This window comes from Saccoglossus kowalevskii, chromosome 13 (genome assembly GCF_978046115.1).
Source record: "Saccoglossus kowalevskii chromosome 13, keSacKowa6.1, whole genome shotgun sequence".
In the NCBI taxonomy this organism is placed as follows: Eukaryota; Metazoa; Hemichordata; class Enteropneusta; family Harrimaniidae; genus Saccoglossus; species Saccoglossus kowalevskii.
This window is the reverse complement of record NC_140653.1, coordinates 17,524,786-17,537,187: the sequence shown is the minus strand read 5'-3', so window position 1 is coordinate 17,537,187 and position 12,402 is coordinate 17,524,786. Positions and strand designations below refer to the sequence as shown.

Genomic DNA, 12,402 nt, shown 5'->3' with positions numbered 1-12,402 from the left:
AGATTTTCTTTCAGAGCCATCTAGATCGCTGAGACTGCATGACCGCGTCACAGCAAGATCGCACGTCCAGTAAACAAATCGGTTAAAGTGAGTTGCGTGTTTTGCATGAGTGGAAAGTCCTCACGCTCGGCTACTGGTACTTCATGTACCGGGACGTCGAGTAAGAGGCCCGACGGTGGAGGTACCGATATTTTTCTCGGTCTCCTCCGCCGATCGGAGGGCATCCTCACAGTCTGTTTTTTTTCAGGCGGTGGTTTACCCGATTTTACCGGCTGCAGCGAGGCTGTGCCCCTGGAGGCTTTCCTCCTATGGGGCCCGTTGCGGGTCTCTTTGTGGACCCTTCCTCGCACGGCACCGGGTTTGTCTCCGAGTTGAGGGCTTTGGTCGAAGGACTGTCGGGGCAATTGCGTCCCTGGCAAGATCAGAAGCAGTCGGAGCGAGCTGTCTCCACTGTGTCCCCTCGGTGGGCTAGCAGGAAGAAACACGAAAGCATGTTTGCATTCAAACACGTCTCTTCCGGGGAACCCCCGTTCCCAGTCACGGCTCTCCCACTATTTTGGGGGGTGGCCGAGGCTCAGGCTAATTGCACCGGTCCTTCTCTGGATCCGCGGGCACTGAATGCCAACGGGGTGCTGGCAGCCAAGTCTCCGATCTCGGGGCAGGGCTTTCAGGGCAGGGCACGCGTTGACCCCCCCCCCCACTTTCAGCCAGCTAGGGTTCGTCACGCGGTAACGGTACAACGGTAACGAATTTATCCTTGTGTCCGGTCCCCGCTGTGGGTTTTGACTCCTTTCTTACCGGCCCACGGGCGTCCCCAGAGGGAACCGACCCTGTCATGAGACGCACAGTCGAACACGCTCCCTCTCACATATTTTAAGTTAGAGGAGACGCAGTTCACTCGCGTTGGATACAGCCGGTACTCCGGGCGGTCCCTCAGAGTCTTCCATCTTCCATCAACGGTGTTGATGGGCAGCATTGGTCAGCCGCGGAGGATGTAATGCTTAAGGCCCCCGGGTGGGGATAACGTTAGGCAACATTTCCCACTGGACCAAACGCTACCCGGTCGGTGTATTTCGGGATCAGACCCCATAGCGTGGGATGAGACCAAAACACTCCAACCGGATTCCAAGGCTCCTTCCCCAGACCCCGGTGCCATGAATTTGGCAAACCGGGCAAAGGGGGATAGCCGCATTCCATGGGTGTCTTTGCCAATTGAGGACGACCCATCTAGCCCTGAGGGCAGAGTTGCTTGAGCGCATTATTATGCGTGCCCAGCACTCTGGTGACCTTGGAGGCAGAACGCACCAGCCTCCTAGACCAGGCGACATTTTTACTGGTGGGCCACCGCACATCTACGTGCGACACCCCCTAGTGTTGCCTGGCTCGCTTGGCCAGGGCCACTACTGTGCTACGAGACGCGGCCTTAGACGCATGTGTTTTCGCCGACAAGCTGAGCCGGGGTACGTCCCCACCTCAGTGACGCAGACTGGATACCCCCCACCCTCTTTGTTCAGGGAATGGTGGGTACAGTCTCGGAGCTTCGGAGTGCAATGAATCAGAGGGTTCAGATTGAATCCGCTAGCCAGTTGGTCCTGCCATGGGCAAGCGGAGGGCACCCCAAGCACAGAAAACACAACGCCCTAGGGCGTTGCCCGCTAGCCAGAGTCAGCCAGGAGGCAAGCGCTTATACCCTTCCATGGGAGGGAAGGGTAGTGGCATGCCCCCAGGGAGGTAAGAGCCAGGTGGTGGCTCCTCACCCTCTCTGGGCGGATGTCTACCCGGAAGCAGGGGAAGCATGTTTGACGCTCACCTCTGCAACCGGGGGAGACAGGCACGTGTTCGGTGAGTGGCCAGGTCACAACTTAGTGACTACTTCAGGCCTTGGGGAACTCGCCTCATGGGGGAAGGGAGCACCCTCCCCCCTTGCAACTGCCGAACACATGGCCACACATCCCTGTCGTACACAGATTGCGCCGGTGTAGTCCGGTTTGGAGACGGCGGGTGAACGACCCCTGGACCTTCCCAGGTGGTGACATCCATTTACGGCATACCGCTGAAATCTCCACTTCCCCCCATCAGTGTCTCCCCTGTTGGGCACTGCCAGGGGACTCCCGCAAGGCGGAAGCAATCAGACAGGAAGTAGCAGTTTGCTGGAGAAAGACGCCATACACAGGGTACATCAGCCGGAACTAAGTCCAGGCTTCTACCCAAATGTGTTCGTAGTACCAAATCTACAAGTGCCAGGCGTCCAGTTTTGGACCTAGACAGACTGAATCAGTACGTGCCCCTCGATCGGTTCCACATGGAGGCACCATTCAGGGTTCTTCTCTCCATCCACCGTTTTGACTGGCTAGCCCCGCTAGATTTAAGCGGGGCCTACCTGCACGTACCGATGCACCTAGCGAGTTGCCATCTCCTTCGAATCGCCCACCTGGGCCAAGTATTCGAACTTCGGTGCCCCCCCTTCGTTCGGGTTAGGCACAGCGCCCTACGTGTTCACCAGAGGGATGAAACAGGTAGTGCTGCTGCTTCACCAGATGTCGGTACACCTCAATCCGTACCCAGACTACTGGTTACCAACAACCCGGGCAAGGGGTAATAGCCAAACGCATCAGGCTAACACAGGATTTACTTCACCAGCTCGAGCCAACGCGCAGTTGGTGTCCCTGGGCATGGAGTTTTGACACAGAGGTAAGCTTGGCTTAGCAATTTCAAGCATATTGCTTAGCGCTAAGCAGCCTAGCCGAATGCCTAGTCAGCGTTCCCTCGGTGTCCCTCCGTGAACTAATGCGGATCATCGGAATGATGACCTCGGTTCGAAGGGTCGTTCCCCAGGCCGCACTACGCAGCCGCCCGGTATAACACTTGTTATATCGCCGAGCTCTTCTATGGGAACTAGATAGGCGGGTTTCGATCTCGGACCAAGTGAAGGAAGCCCTGCCCTGGTGGTCGTCACTGACCAACCTCGGGCAGAGGGGCCCCCTTGGACCCGCTCGCCGCAGGCATGACTCTGGTAACAAATGCCCCCCCCCCCAGGGTTGGGGAGCGCATCTATTGGACGAACAAGCCCAAAGATATGGCTCCCGCATAGTTTTGGGACCACCATATCAACCGGCTCGAACTGTGAGCAGTGTACAATTAGAACTACCACGCTTTCTACCCGTAGTTCGAGACCACAGAGTCCTGCTCCGCACAGACAACGCAGCGGTGGTCTCCTTCAAGAAGGAGGGGGGACGCATTCCCCATCGTTGTCAGTCCTAGCGGAGCAAAATCCTCCTTTGGTGCCTGGAATACAATGGGGAGCTAACCGCACACCACCTTCCAGGGGTGAGGAACAGTCTGGCGACGCCCTTTCAGGGCGACTCCGTCTCCAGAACACGGAGTGGCTGATACCCCAGTGGGTAGCCTCCAGGCTGTTTCGGCTGTGGACGGTCCAAGGTTAGACCGTTTGCCGCACCCCGGAACACCAAGCTCCCGACGTACGTAACACTCCTGCTGACTCCAGGAGCCTGGGCCAGGGTCGCTTTGCTACCCCCCGGATCCACTTAGTTGTGTACGCTTTTCCTCCCTTCCCGCTAGTCCACCGGGCACCGGAGAAGACTTCGACAGGTGCACACCTGCATATTATCATTGGTTGCACCCAATTGGCCAAACAGGGCCTAGTTTCCACTTCTGTCAGAAACGATAGTCGAAACACCAGCAGTGCTTCCGGACTTACCGGACATGCCGTCCCCACCAGACGGTGCACTACCACGAGCCCAGCGGGTATCACTTACCCGCATAGAGGCTCTCATTAGACCCGCCCATACGAAAGCTTTATCTGAGCGGGCTGCCAACGTCCTGGCCAGGGCGAACTGGGATTCCACCAATGCAGCCTACATTTCTAGGCTGCGAGCATACACTGGTTAGTGTAGCGGAAGGGAGATTGATCGATACCATCCCTCTATTGGCCAGGTAGCAGGCTCCTTCGTCCACCTGTTTGACGAAGTGGGTTTGTCCTACGCAGCGATCGTTGGCTACAGGTCGGCCTTGTGCCCCACCATTCAAACGTACGGGAACAAGACTAACCGATTGTCCTACTATTAGGAGACTATTTACTGCTTTCCAGACGCTGAAACCCCATGCAAGGGAACTGCCCAACTGGGACTTGTCGGCTGTGTTGTCCGCTCTAAGCAGACCGCCTTTTGAGCCTCTCCAATCAGCACCACTCAATTTTTTGAGGTGGAAAATAGTCTTCCTACTGGCCCTCGCCTCAGGTAGGCGCCGGTCAAAGCTACATGTAGGCGCGCACTACCCGTTGTGCCGCTTTTATGGGCGATCAAGTTGTACTAAGACACGAATCGGGTTCTCGCCAAGAACCAAATCCCAGGACACGATCCTCAACCGATCGTCATCCCCCGGCTGGCAAATATTGTCAGTCCGGAAGATCAGGAGGAGTTGCTTCTCTGCCCGGTCCGAGCGCTGAGTTGCTACGAGAACCGTACCAGGTTTTCTAGACGGGGAACCAAACACATGTTTTTGTGTTACGGCCCTGACAAGCGGGATAAGCCGGTTTCCCCGACTTCCATCCCCAGGTGGATTACTGCGACTGTACTGGAGGTCTATAATACACTATCCTCCTCAACACAGACCTTGCAGAGACACCAAGTACAAGAACATGAGGTCTGTGCGATTGCTAACTCACTAGCGCTAGCGTCAGGTGCCCCCCTCAAACACATTCTGAGGGCAGGCTTCTGGAGAACGCAGAACGTCTTCATCAACTACTACCTAGGAGACACCCAATCTATTGAGCAGGGTCTCTTCAGGTTAGGCCCCGTCGTAGCGGGTCAGGCCTTGTTTGCTGACCCAGCCCGAACGACTGCAGGGGCCTCTGCGCATAGGCGATAAGTCAGTCTCTGCATTTTTGCGGGCAGATTGTCTGTTCCACTAGCACTTCCTGGAAGCTCCCAGGTTTCGCTTCTGTCGACCTACGCCCTCATGCGAACTGTTTCGGTCCTACTTCAAGCTTATCACCCCCGAGTTCGGCTTGGGTCTAGCTTTCTCGGGCACACCGAACCCCGTCACCACAGCAGCATTGGCTTCTTGCTTCTGGGACAGCACAGGCAAGGTAAGACACCACCCTTCTTGGGTCTTAACTTAGGTCTTTGGGTTTGTTTTTCATCCCGGACTGGGGAAAAGTCTTTCATCATTCTCCTTTTTTTCTGTTTGCTCGGAAAAACCCGCCACCTATCGGTGTCTGACTCTGCCTACAGTTCAAAATAGTCATTTTGACTGACTGGAGTCTATGGTGGGTAATTGAACGTAGTGAATTTAGGCGAGGGTTCTTCGAACCCGCCTATTCACATAGTTCATACCCACCATAGACTCCGGGTCCCCCCCAACCTCCCCACTCTTTCCGTCGCGTTGGTCTAAGTCCTCGAGGCGGAGAGAAAGGAACCAGAGTGATGGACGGCTACCTGTGGCGTTGCCAGGTGGCCTCGGTCACGTGGGTTCGTGACGTAAGGGGTAAAAGAATCTTGAGGTCATGGGGCTTCCCCTGACCTGGATTCTATCTCTCCGTCACCGGCAGAATCGCTGATTAATGCCTACAGTTCAAAATAGTCATTTTGACTGACTGGAGTCTATGGTGGGTATGAACTATGTGAATAGGCGGGTTCGAAGAACCCTCGCCTAAAACTATGTTACCGCCATTGACACATTTTTACAACATTAGATTCAGAAGCGCATAAAGGCAATAGAATCCGGTCATCGAACGCAAACATCTGCACATCACAATATGTTTTTAATATGCATTAATTTGAGCCTATAATGGCTCATTAAATTATTACTACAAGCAGACTTTTTTTAAGGTAATGAGGTTTTTCACAATAATACTACAAAGTATGCACTGAAGTAGTATGGGAAAGCATTTACATCAGCTATGCGTAGATCGATACAATAAATGTACTTCCTTAAAGCATACTTTGTGCTATTCTCTCATACAGTACTCATTTCGCCGAACCTCCCGCCCGCTTCCGGATTTCGATCGCTTTTTTTTCGCTCGCTTTGTTCAATCCGACCGCGCAATTTCCGCTTTTTTTTCGACCGCGCAAATCTGGAAGTATCCGCTCGCGCAATCGCTCGCTCGCTCGCTCGCCTGACAGCACAACCGCCCGCATTTACAGTTCATTACCTACTGTTTCATGTACAAGTGTATCATTTTTGTTTTTATGATGTTAAAATAAGAATAAATACAATTAGAAATTTATAGAACGACCGTTGAAAAAAATACGGTGGATCACACGGCCATATAAAATTGGTGATAATAATGTACACCATAAACAAGATCGAACCAAACATGTGAAATCAAATACGACACTGACACAGACACAACTAATATGAAATAAAACCATTCTATTTTTGGTGGAGAGCGAAAAATGTCTACTGTAGAGTACGGTATTCGTTGAGTTAAACCGTGTGTAGGGTTGACGGTTGTCATGCACGCATGGTTTGGGTTTAACACGGGTCAAGTTGTAGTTATGTTAAAATCCGTGGCACCTATAACAATTGAAGAATATCTGCAGGAATAGTAAGACTGTGAAAAAAACGACTGATCGATTGTTATAGAATGACCGTAGTGTACAATTTGTCAAACAAATACAATACTTGCAAATGTAATGTCGGCCAGCGCCCATCTTACTTGTCCGAAGTTGTCGACACCGACTTCACTGGAGATCGCGTTTTCTAACTAGGCGGCTGGCAAGCGGACTAACACGTTACATAAATCTGTTAAATTACAATTATGGTTTTTATGTTTGCGCCCAATGTCTCGTTATAAAATAAAGGATTCAAATTTTGCAGGGTATTCCGTTTTTTGCGAACTCTGGGCGAAATACTTTCATGAGCTGTACGTAGTTCACTTACAGCCAAAACAAAGTCGGCTTGGACATTAAGTTGTGAGACGCGAAAAAACAAACGCTGCCAGTGATTGATTACGTTCACTGAATAAAAGAACAAAATAAACGCAATCAAAGGCGCCGACCACACGCTTTGAAAATAAATAGAACGCGTTGCTAAGAGGAATCGCATCTGCATCTCGACGACGTCTCCGGTCATGAGCAGGGTTTGCTGCGTCTTAGAAAAATTTAAAGGTAAAAAGGAATCAGTGTCGGGGAACCATTCACAATGTTTGCATGAAAAATCCCACGCGAAAGCGTTTTTTTTTCTTCCTGTTACAAACACTATGATACCTGAATCCCGATTAATTCATAAATATGAATCGGCAAGGGTCAATTTCCTGCAATCCTTCAAGATTAAATTTGCCTCCTAAAATCTTTCTAACGATGAGCTGGAAGATTGCCATAATTGAGTGCCACCATTTCTGTTCTAAGATTTATTCAGTATAATAATACAAATGTTCACCCCAACAGAAGTGGACATACAGTTTTAGCGACCCGAAGAGCTCATTGTCAACCGAGGCGAAGCTCTACGATAAAGACTTTCCGTTCCCAAAAAATAATAAGAAGAAAAAAACTTCTCGTTCCCGACATTACGAAATTCTTTCGTTTTGGGGAAAAAACCTGGAAAAAAAACTGATTTTGACAAAATAATTTAGAAATTGATATTAAGAATAATTCATAACGAAATCTATTTCATATGTACCCATAATTTTTTGTCATAATTACTGATTACACACGAATATTACAGAAAAAAATAATTTGCTATATTATCTATATTTGTGCCTTTTATTTGTTTTGAATCGTGACTGAAAGGAGCTAGATGAAATTACAAACTATGTAGTGTGTTCGACAACTCGTGTATGAACAACAATTTTAATAAATATGATTTTACTTGGTAAAATTACTGTATTTTTCTACATAAAAACAAAAGAATTTCACAATGTCTTTGTTATCATAGCGTTGTTGGTAATAGTTGAAAATGATACATCCACGTGAACCTGCTTATATGAGATCGAAGGAGTCTGTTTTCAACAGCCGTATACATCTAACTGCGTCATCGCTAAGTTTCCTTGTGGACCACGAGTTCTGTTCCTTGTTTGCACGTTTTCATGTTCACACAATCGCAGACATTATTTGTAAGGGTGCCCTTTGAAATGGCACATTTTCTCGATGTTTTAGCGAGTACTCCGCGAGTATATGGCTTGTTCTCACATCAGCATAATTTTCCTCGAGTTCACTCATCGCTTTCCCACATGCACTTCTCGTTCTTTGCTGCTAACTTTTTTTGCACTCTAATATGGTGTTGTTTTTGTCTTTCTAAACATCGAGTTTATTTTTGACATTCAACGAGATCGCTTGAATTTTGAATTTGATGACGGTTCGAATTTATCCACTTTTACAGTGATCAACATTGCGTTCGAGTAGTAATTACAAGCCTGATTTACATTTTTCTTGCGGTGTTTTTCGTCAATGTATTAAATATAAGTGCTTTGGGAAATAACATAATTATATTGCGCGAGTGAAAGAATTTGGTGAGACTGTCACAACACGTTTTATTTATTTCCAACGCGCGTGGTCGGCGCCTCTGATTGCGATTATTTTGTATTTTTGTTTTCAAAATGTATCACTGGCTGCGTTTGTTTTGTTTTCCTCAACAAATTAACTGTTCCGAGATCTCTTTCATTTTTCGTCCGGCTGCTGCCAATCCAATAATTCGTCGCCGCATGTACTCAGACAAGCGATTAATCGTCACAATCATTATACTAGTAGTTTAAGTCCAATTGATTTGTAGAAATTCAGCTATGCGATAATTATATGTGCAGTTTTGTTTTGCGCACCCAGACACGAGCAAAAGTTAACCAATATATTTTCTGAACTACAGCATTCGTATTACTTATGCAAATTGAGTAAGGGTCATAGTGCGAGTTGCGTTCAAAAATAACAAAGTGTCAAATTATTTTGAGCGCCGTTCGGAATAAATTTAGTCAAAATCACACACAGAAACACACACACAACACACAAACACTAGTACTCAATACATATCGCGATTGACCAGTTATATAGCTGCTTGAACTACACACACAAGGACGTAAATATGTAAATACAGGTCACAGTTCGACTTGCGTAGCAAACGTTACAATGTGTCAAGTGATTTGAAGGCGTCTTTGTTCCAAAACAGAGAAGCAATAGGCGTTGTGTTTTGAATCGTCATTAAAACCTAAATTTATTACGAATAAAAACTTAAGTTTATACATACAATGTACGATCATTGTTACTCCAGCGGTCGGCTGGCAAGCGGACGATGTTTCTGAAGCCAGCCATAGCAGGAGTGAGCGAGCGAACAAAAGCGAGCGAGCGAGCGAACGAGCGAACAAAAGCGAGCGAGCGAGCGAACAAAAGCGAACGCGAGCGAGCGGAAAAAAAGCGGTCGGTTTCCGGTCGGAAAGCAGCGAGCGGTCGGAAATTAAGCGATAAGCGGTCGGAAAAAAAGCGATAAAAGCGGGAGGTTGGGCGGAATGAGTACTGTAATAACATCTTGTGATCAGATCCAATGAATTGTGAAATTCAGAGAGCATTAGGTGTAAATTTGAATGTCTTAAGGTAGAGATGCAGGTTCGTGGGCACTTGGGAGTGAAATTTTTTTTTTTTGCTTTTTAATATCCAAACAGTCTTGGCTATAGACTGTTAAAAGTTTGTAGAATTGTGAATAGTGGAACATACTCAAAAAACGATTTTAAAATATAGATAACAGGTGCAAACATTCTCTCTTTTGAATGCTTAGCAAGATTTAGCAAGACTGTACATAAATAATAAAAAAGAAATGACGGGATCTCCATATTATGCACTATATTTAACTTTTAACAAAACGATAATACATTTAAATTTGGAACTGTTACAGCCATTTTAATTATGAGCATTAGCAAACTTCTTACTAAGTGAATTGTTATGCAAATTAGCAATTATCTCAGCTTCTTTTTAGTGCACATCCCAGAACTTTAAAAAAAAATAGCTCCTAGACGCTTTGACCTTTTGTTTTGAAATTTTCACAAACGATTAACAATTTTTTTACCTTCAAAACGCCGTTGGGACATTGTTTTAGGTTGAACAGTGTTACAACAATCGTACAGACAACTAGCCTGGGTGTTAATTTATGCATAAACTCATGGTTTAGAAGCTAATTTTTTTTAAATCGCTTTTGACCAAAACAGCACATTTTTGTGCATATTTCAAACCACAGTGTCCATAAAAAAAAATACTAACAAAATTTTTAAATTCATACAATAAGCTTTCTGTTCAAACTCATTAGGCATTATGGCACTTTGATGCACTACATTTCATTGTATAGAATGTGATTCAAAATGGCTAACTGGTGGCCATTTTGTTACAAGAAAATATCTGATTCCTCAATGTTTATAAATTTTTCATTTATTCATTTTCAGCAACTGATAAGGTTGCCTTGGTGATAGGTAATCAAGATTATCGATGTGAGCAACAGTTGAAAGCTCCCGTGAAAGATGCGTATACAATAACAGAAATACTGACAACAGAGTGTAATTACAAAGTGGTCTCATTGATTGATCTGACACTTTCTGAAATGGAGGCTGCTGTTAGTGCTTTTTCTGAATTGTTGGATTCTGGTGTCTATGGTATGTGTCTTTAGTGTCAATATGTGGTTGTCAAAAGATAGATATCTGAAAAAAATTGAATTGTAGATCTATTTTATAGAAACATGGTAACAATAAAATGTAGATAACGATGTGGATAAGAATAGATAGAAAAAAAGATAAGTAAGTGGAAATGAGGATAATAATAGAATTCTGGATAACAATTGTAAATAAATGAGGAGAAGAATAGACATGTTGTTTAGAATATGGATAACAGTGGATAGATATAAACTAATGAAATGAAGATAATAGATAAAATTGGAGATAACATTTAAGTAGAAATGAGGATATTAATAGATAGAATGTAGATTTTTGAAATGATGATAATAGTAGCTTGAAATTGGGATAATAATTGCATAGAAATGAGGATAATAGAAGATAAAAAATGAGGACATTGATAGATATATAGATTATAGAAATCAGAATAAAACATGTAAATAATGATACAAATGTGGATTCCAATAGATGGAAACATAAATAACAATAGATAGAAATGTAAATAACAATAGATGGAAATGTAAATAACAATAGATAGAAATGTAAATAACAATAGATAGCAATGTGAATACCAATAGATAGAAATGTAAATAACAATAGATGGAAATGATAATAACTAAAGATAGAAATGTAAATACCAATAGATGGAAATGATAATAACAAAAGATAGAAATGTAAATAACAATAGATAGAAATGTAAATACCAATATATAAAAATGTAAATTACAATAGATGGAAATGATAACAATAGATAGAAATGTAAATAACAATAGATGGAAATGATAATAACAATAGATAGAAATGTAAATAACAATAGATAGAAATGTAAATACCAATAGAGAGAAATGTAAATAACAATAGATAGAAATGTAAATAACAATAGATAGAAATGTAAATAACAATAGATAGAAATGTAAATAACAATAGATAGAAATGTAAATAACAATAGACAGAATTGTAAATAACAATAGATAAAAATGTAAATAACAATAGATGGAAATGATAACAATAGATAGAAATGTAAATAACAATAGATAGAAATGTAAATACCAATATATAAAAATGTAAATAACAATAGATGGAAATGATAACAATAGATAGAAATGTAAATAACAATAGATGGAAATGATAATATAGATAGAAAGTATAATACATGTACTAAATAGAAATATATACTTGTTAATAGATAAAATGTAGATATCAATAAATGGAAATAATAACAGTAGATAGAAATTGGTATAATACTACCGGTGGATAAAAATGGACACTTAAATTGTTAAAAAAATAGTTAATTCTATAGGAAGAAAATATTTTATTACCATTCTGACATATAAGAATCATTTTCTCCAGAGATGTAGATAAATTATGTAATTTAAAAATATTCAGACAATAGTTACAATGGAAACATATTCTGATTGCAGTATTGTGTGGTTTTTTCCCCTTCTCTCGCTCTTATCCTTTGATCACTTTCTGTATTATAGGATTGTTTTACTTTGCTGGTCACGGGTTTGAAACTCAAGGTCAGAGTTACTTACTTCCGGTTGATGCGCCTAGTTACTACACAACTGAAGACTGTCTCTGTGCTCAGTATATCTTAGATAAAATGCAACAAAGGAATACAGGACTCAATGTACTCTTACTGGACATCTGCAGAAAAGAGTAAGACTAGATATTTGTTAAAAACTATATTTTATTATGTTCATTTTTCATATTTAGATAGATACCGGTATATATTAAGACATCGATTGCATCTCTTGGGCATAGTTCAATCTTTTCCTTAATTTGGAAATAGAAAACTTAAA

The 12,402-nt window shown here is 43.8% G+C and overlaps 1 protein-coding gene across 1 annotated transcript in view; it reads left to right on the top strand.

Moving 5' to 3' along the window:
* Positions 1 to 12,402, top strand: part of LOC102808565 (mucosa-associated lymphoid tissue lymphoma translocation protein 1-like) — a 41,111-nt gene that overhangs the window by 13,682 nt on the left and 15,027 nt on the right. The window contains exons 9-10 of the mRNA XM_006817468.3: positions 10,379 to 10,585; positions 12,082 to 12,259. Of these exons, the coding sequence (XP_006817531.1) occupies positions 10,379 to 10,585; positions 12,082 to 12,259 (385 nt within the window). The remainder of the gene's footprint in view (positions 1 to 10,378; positions 10,586 to 12,081; positions 12,260 to 12,402) is intronic.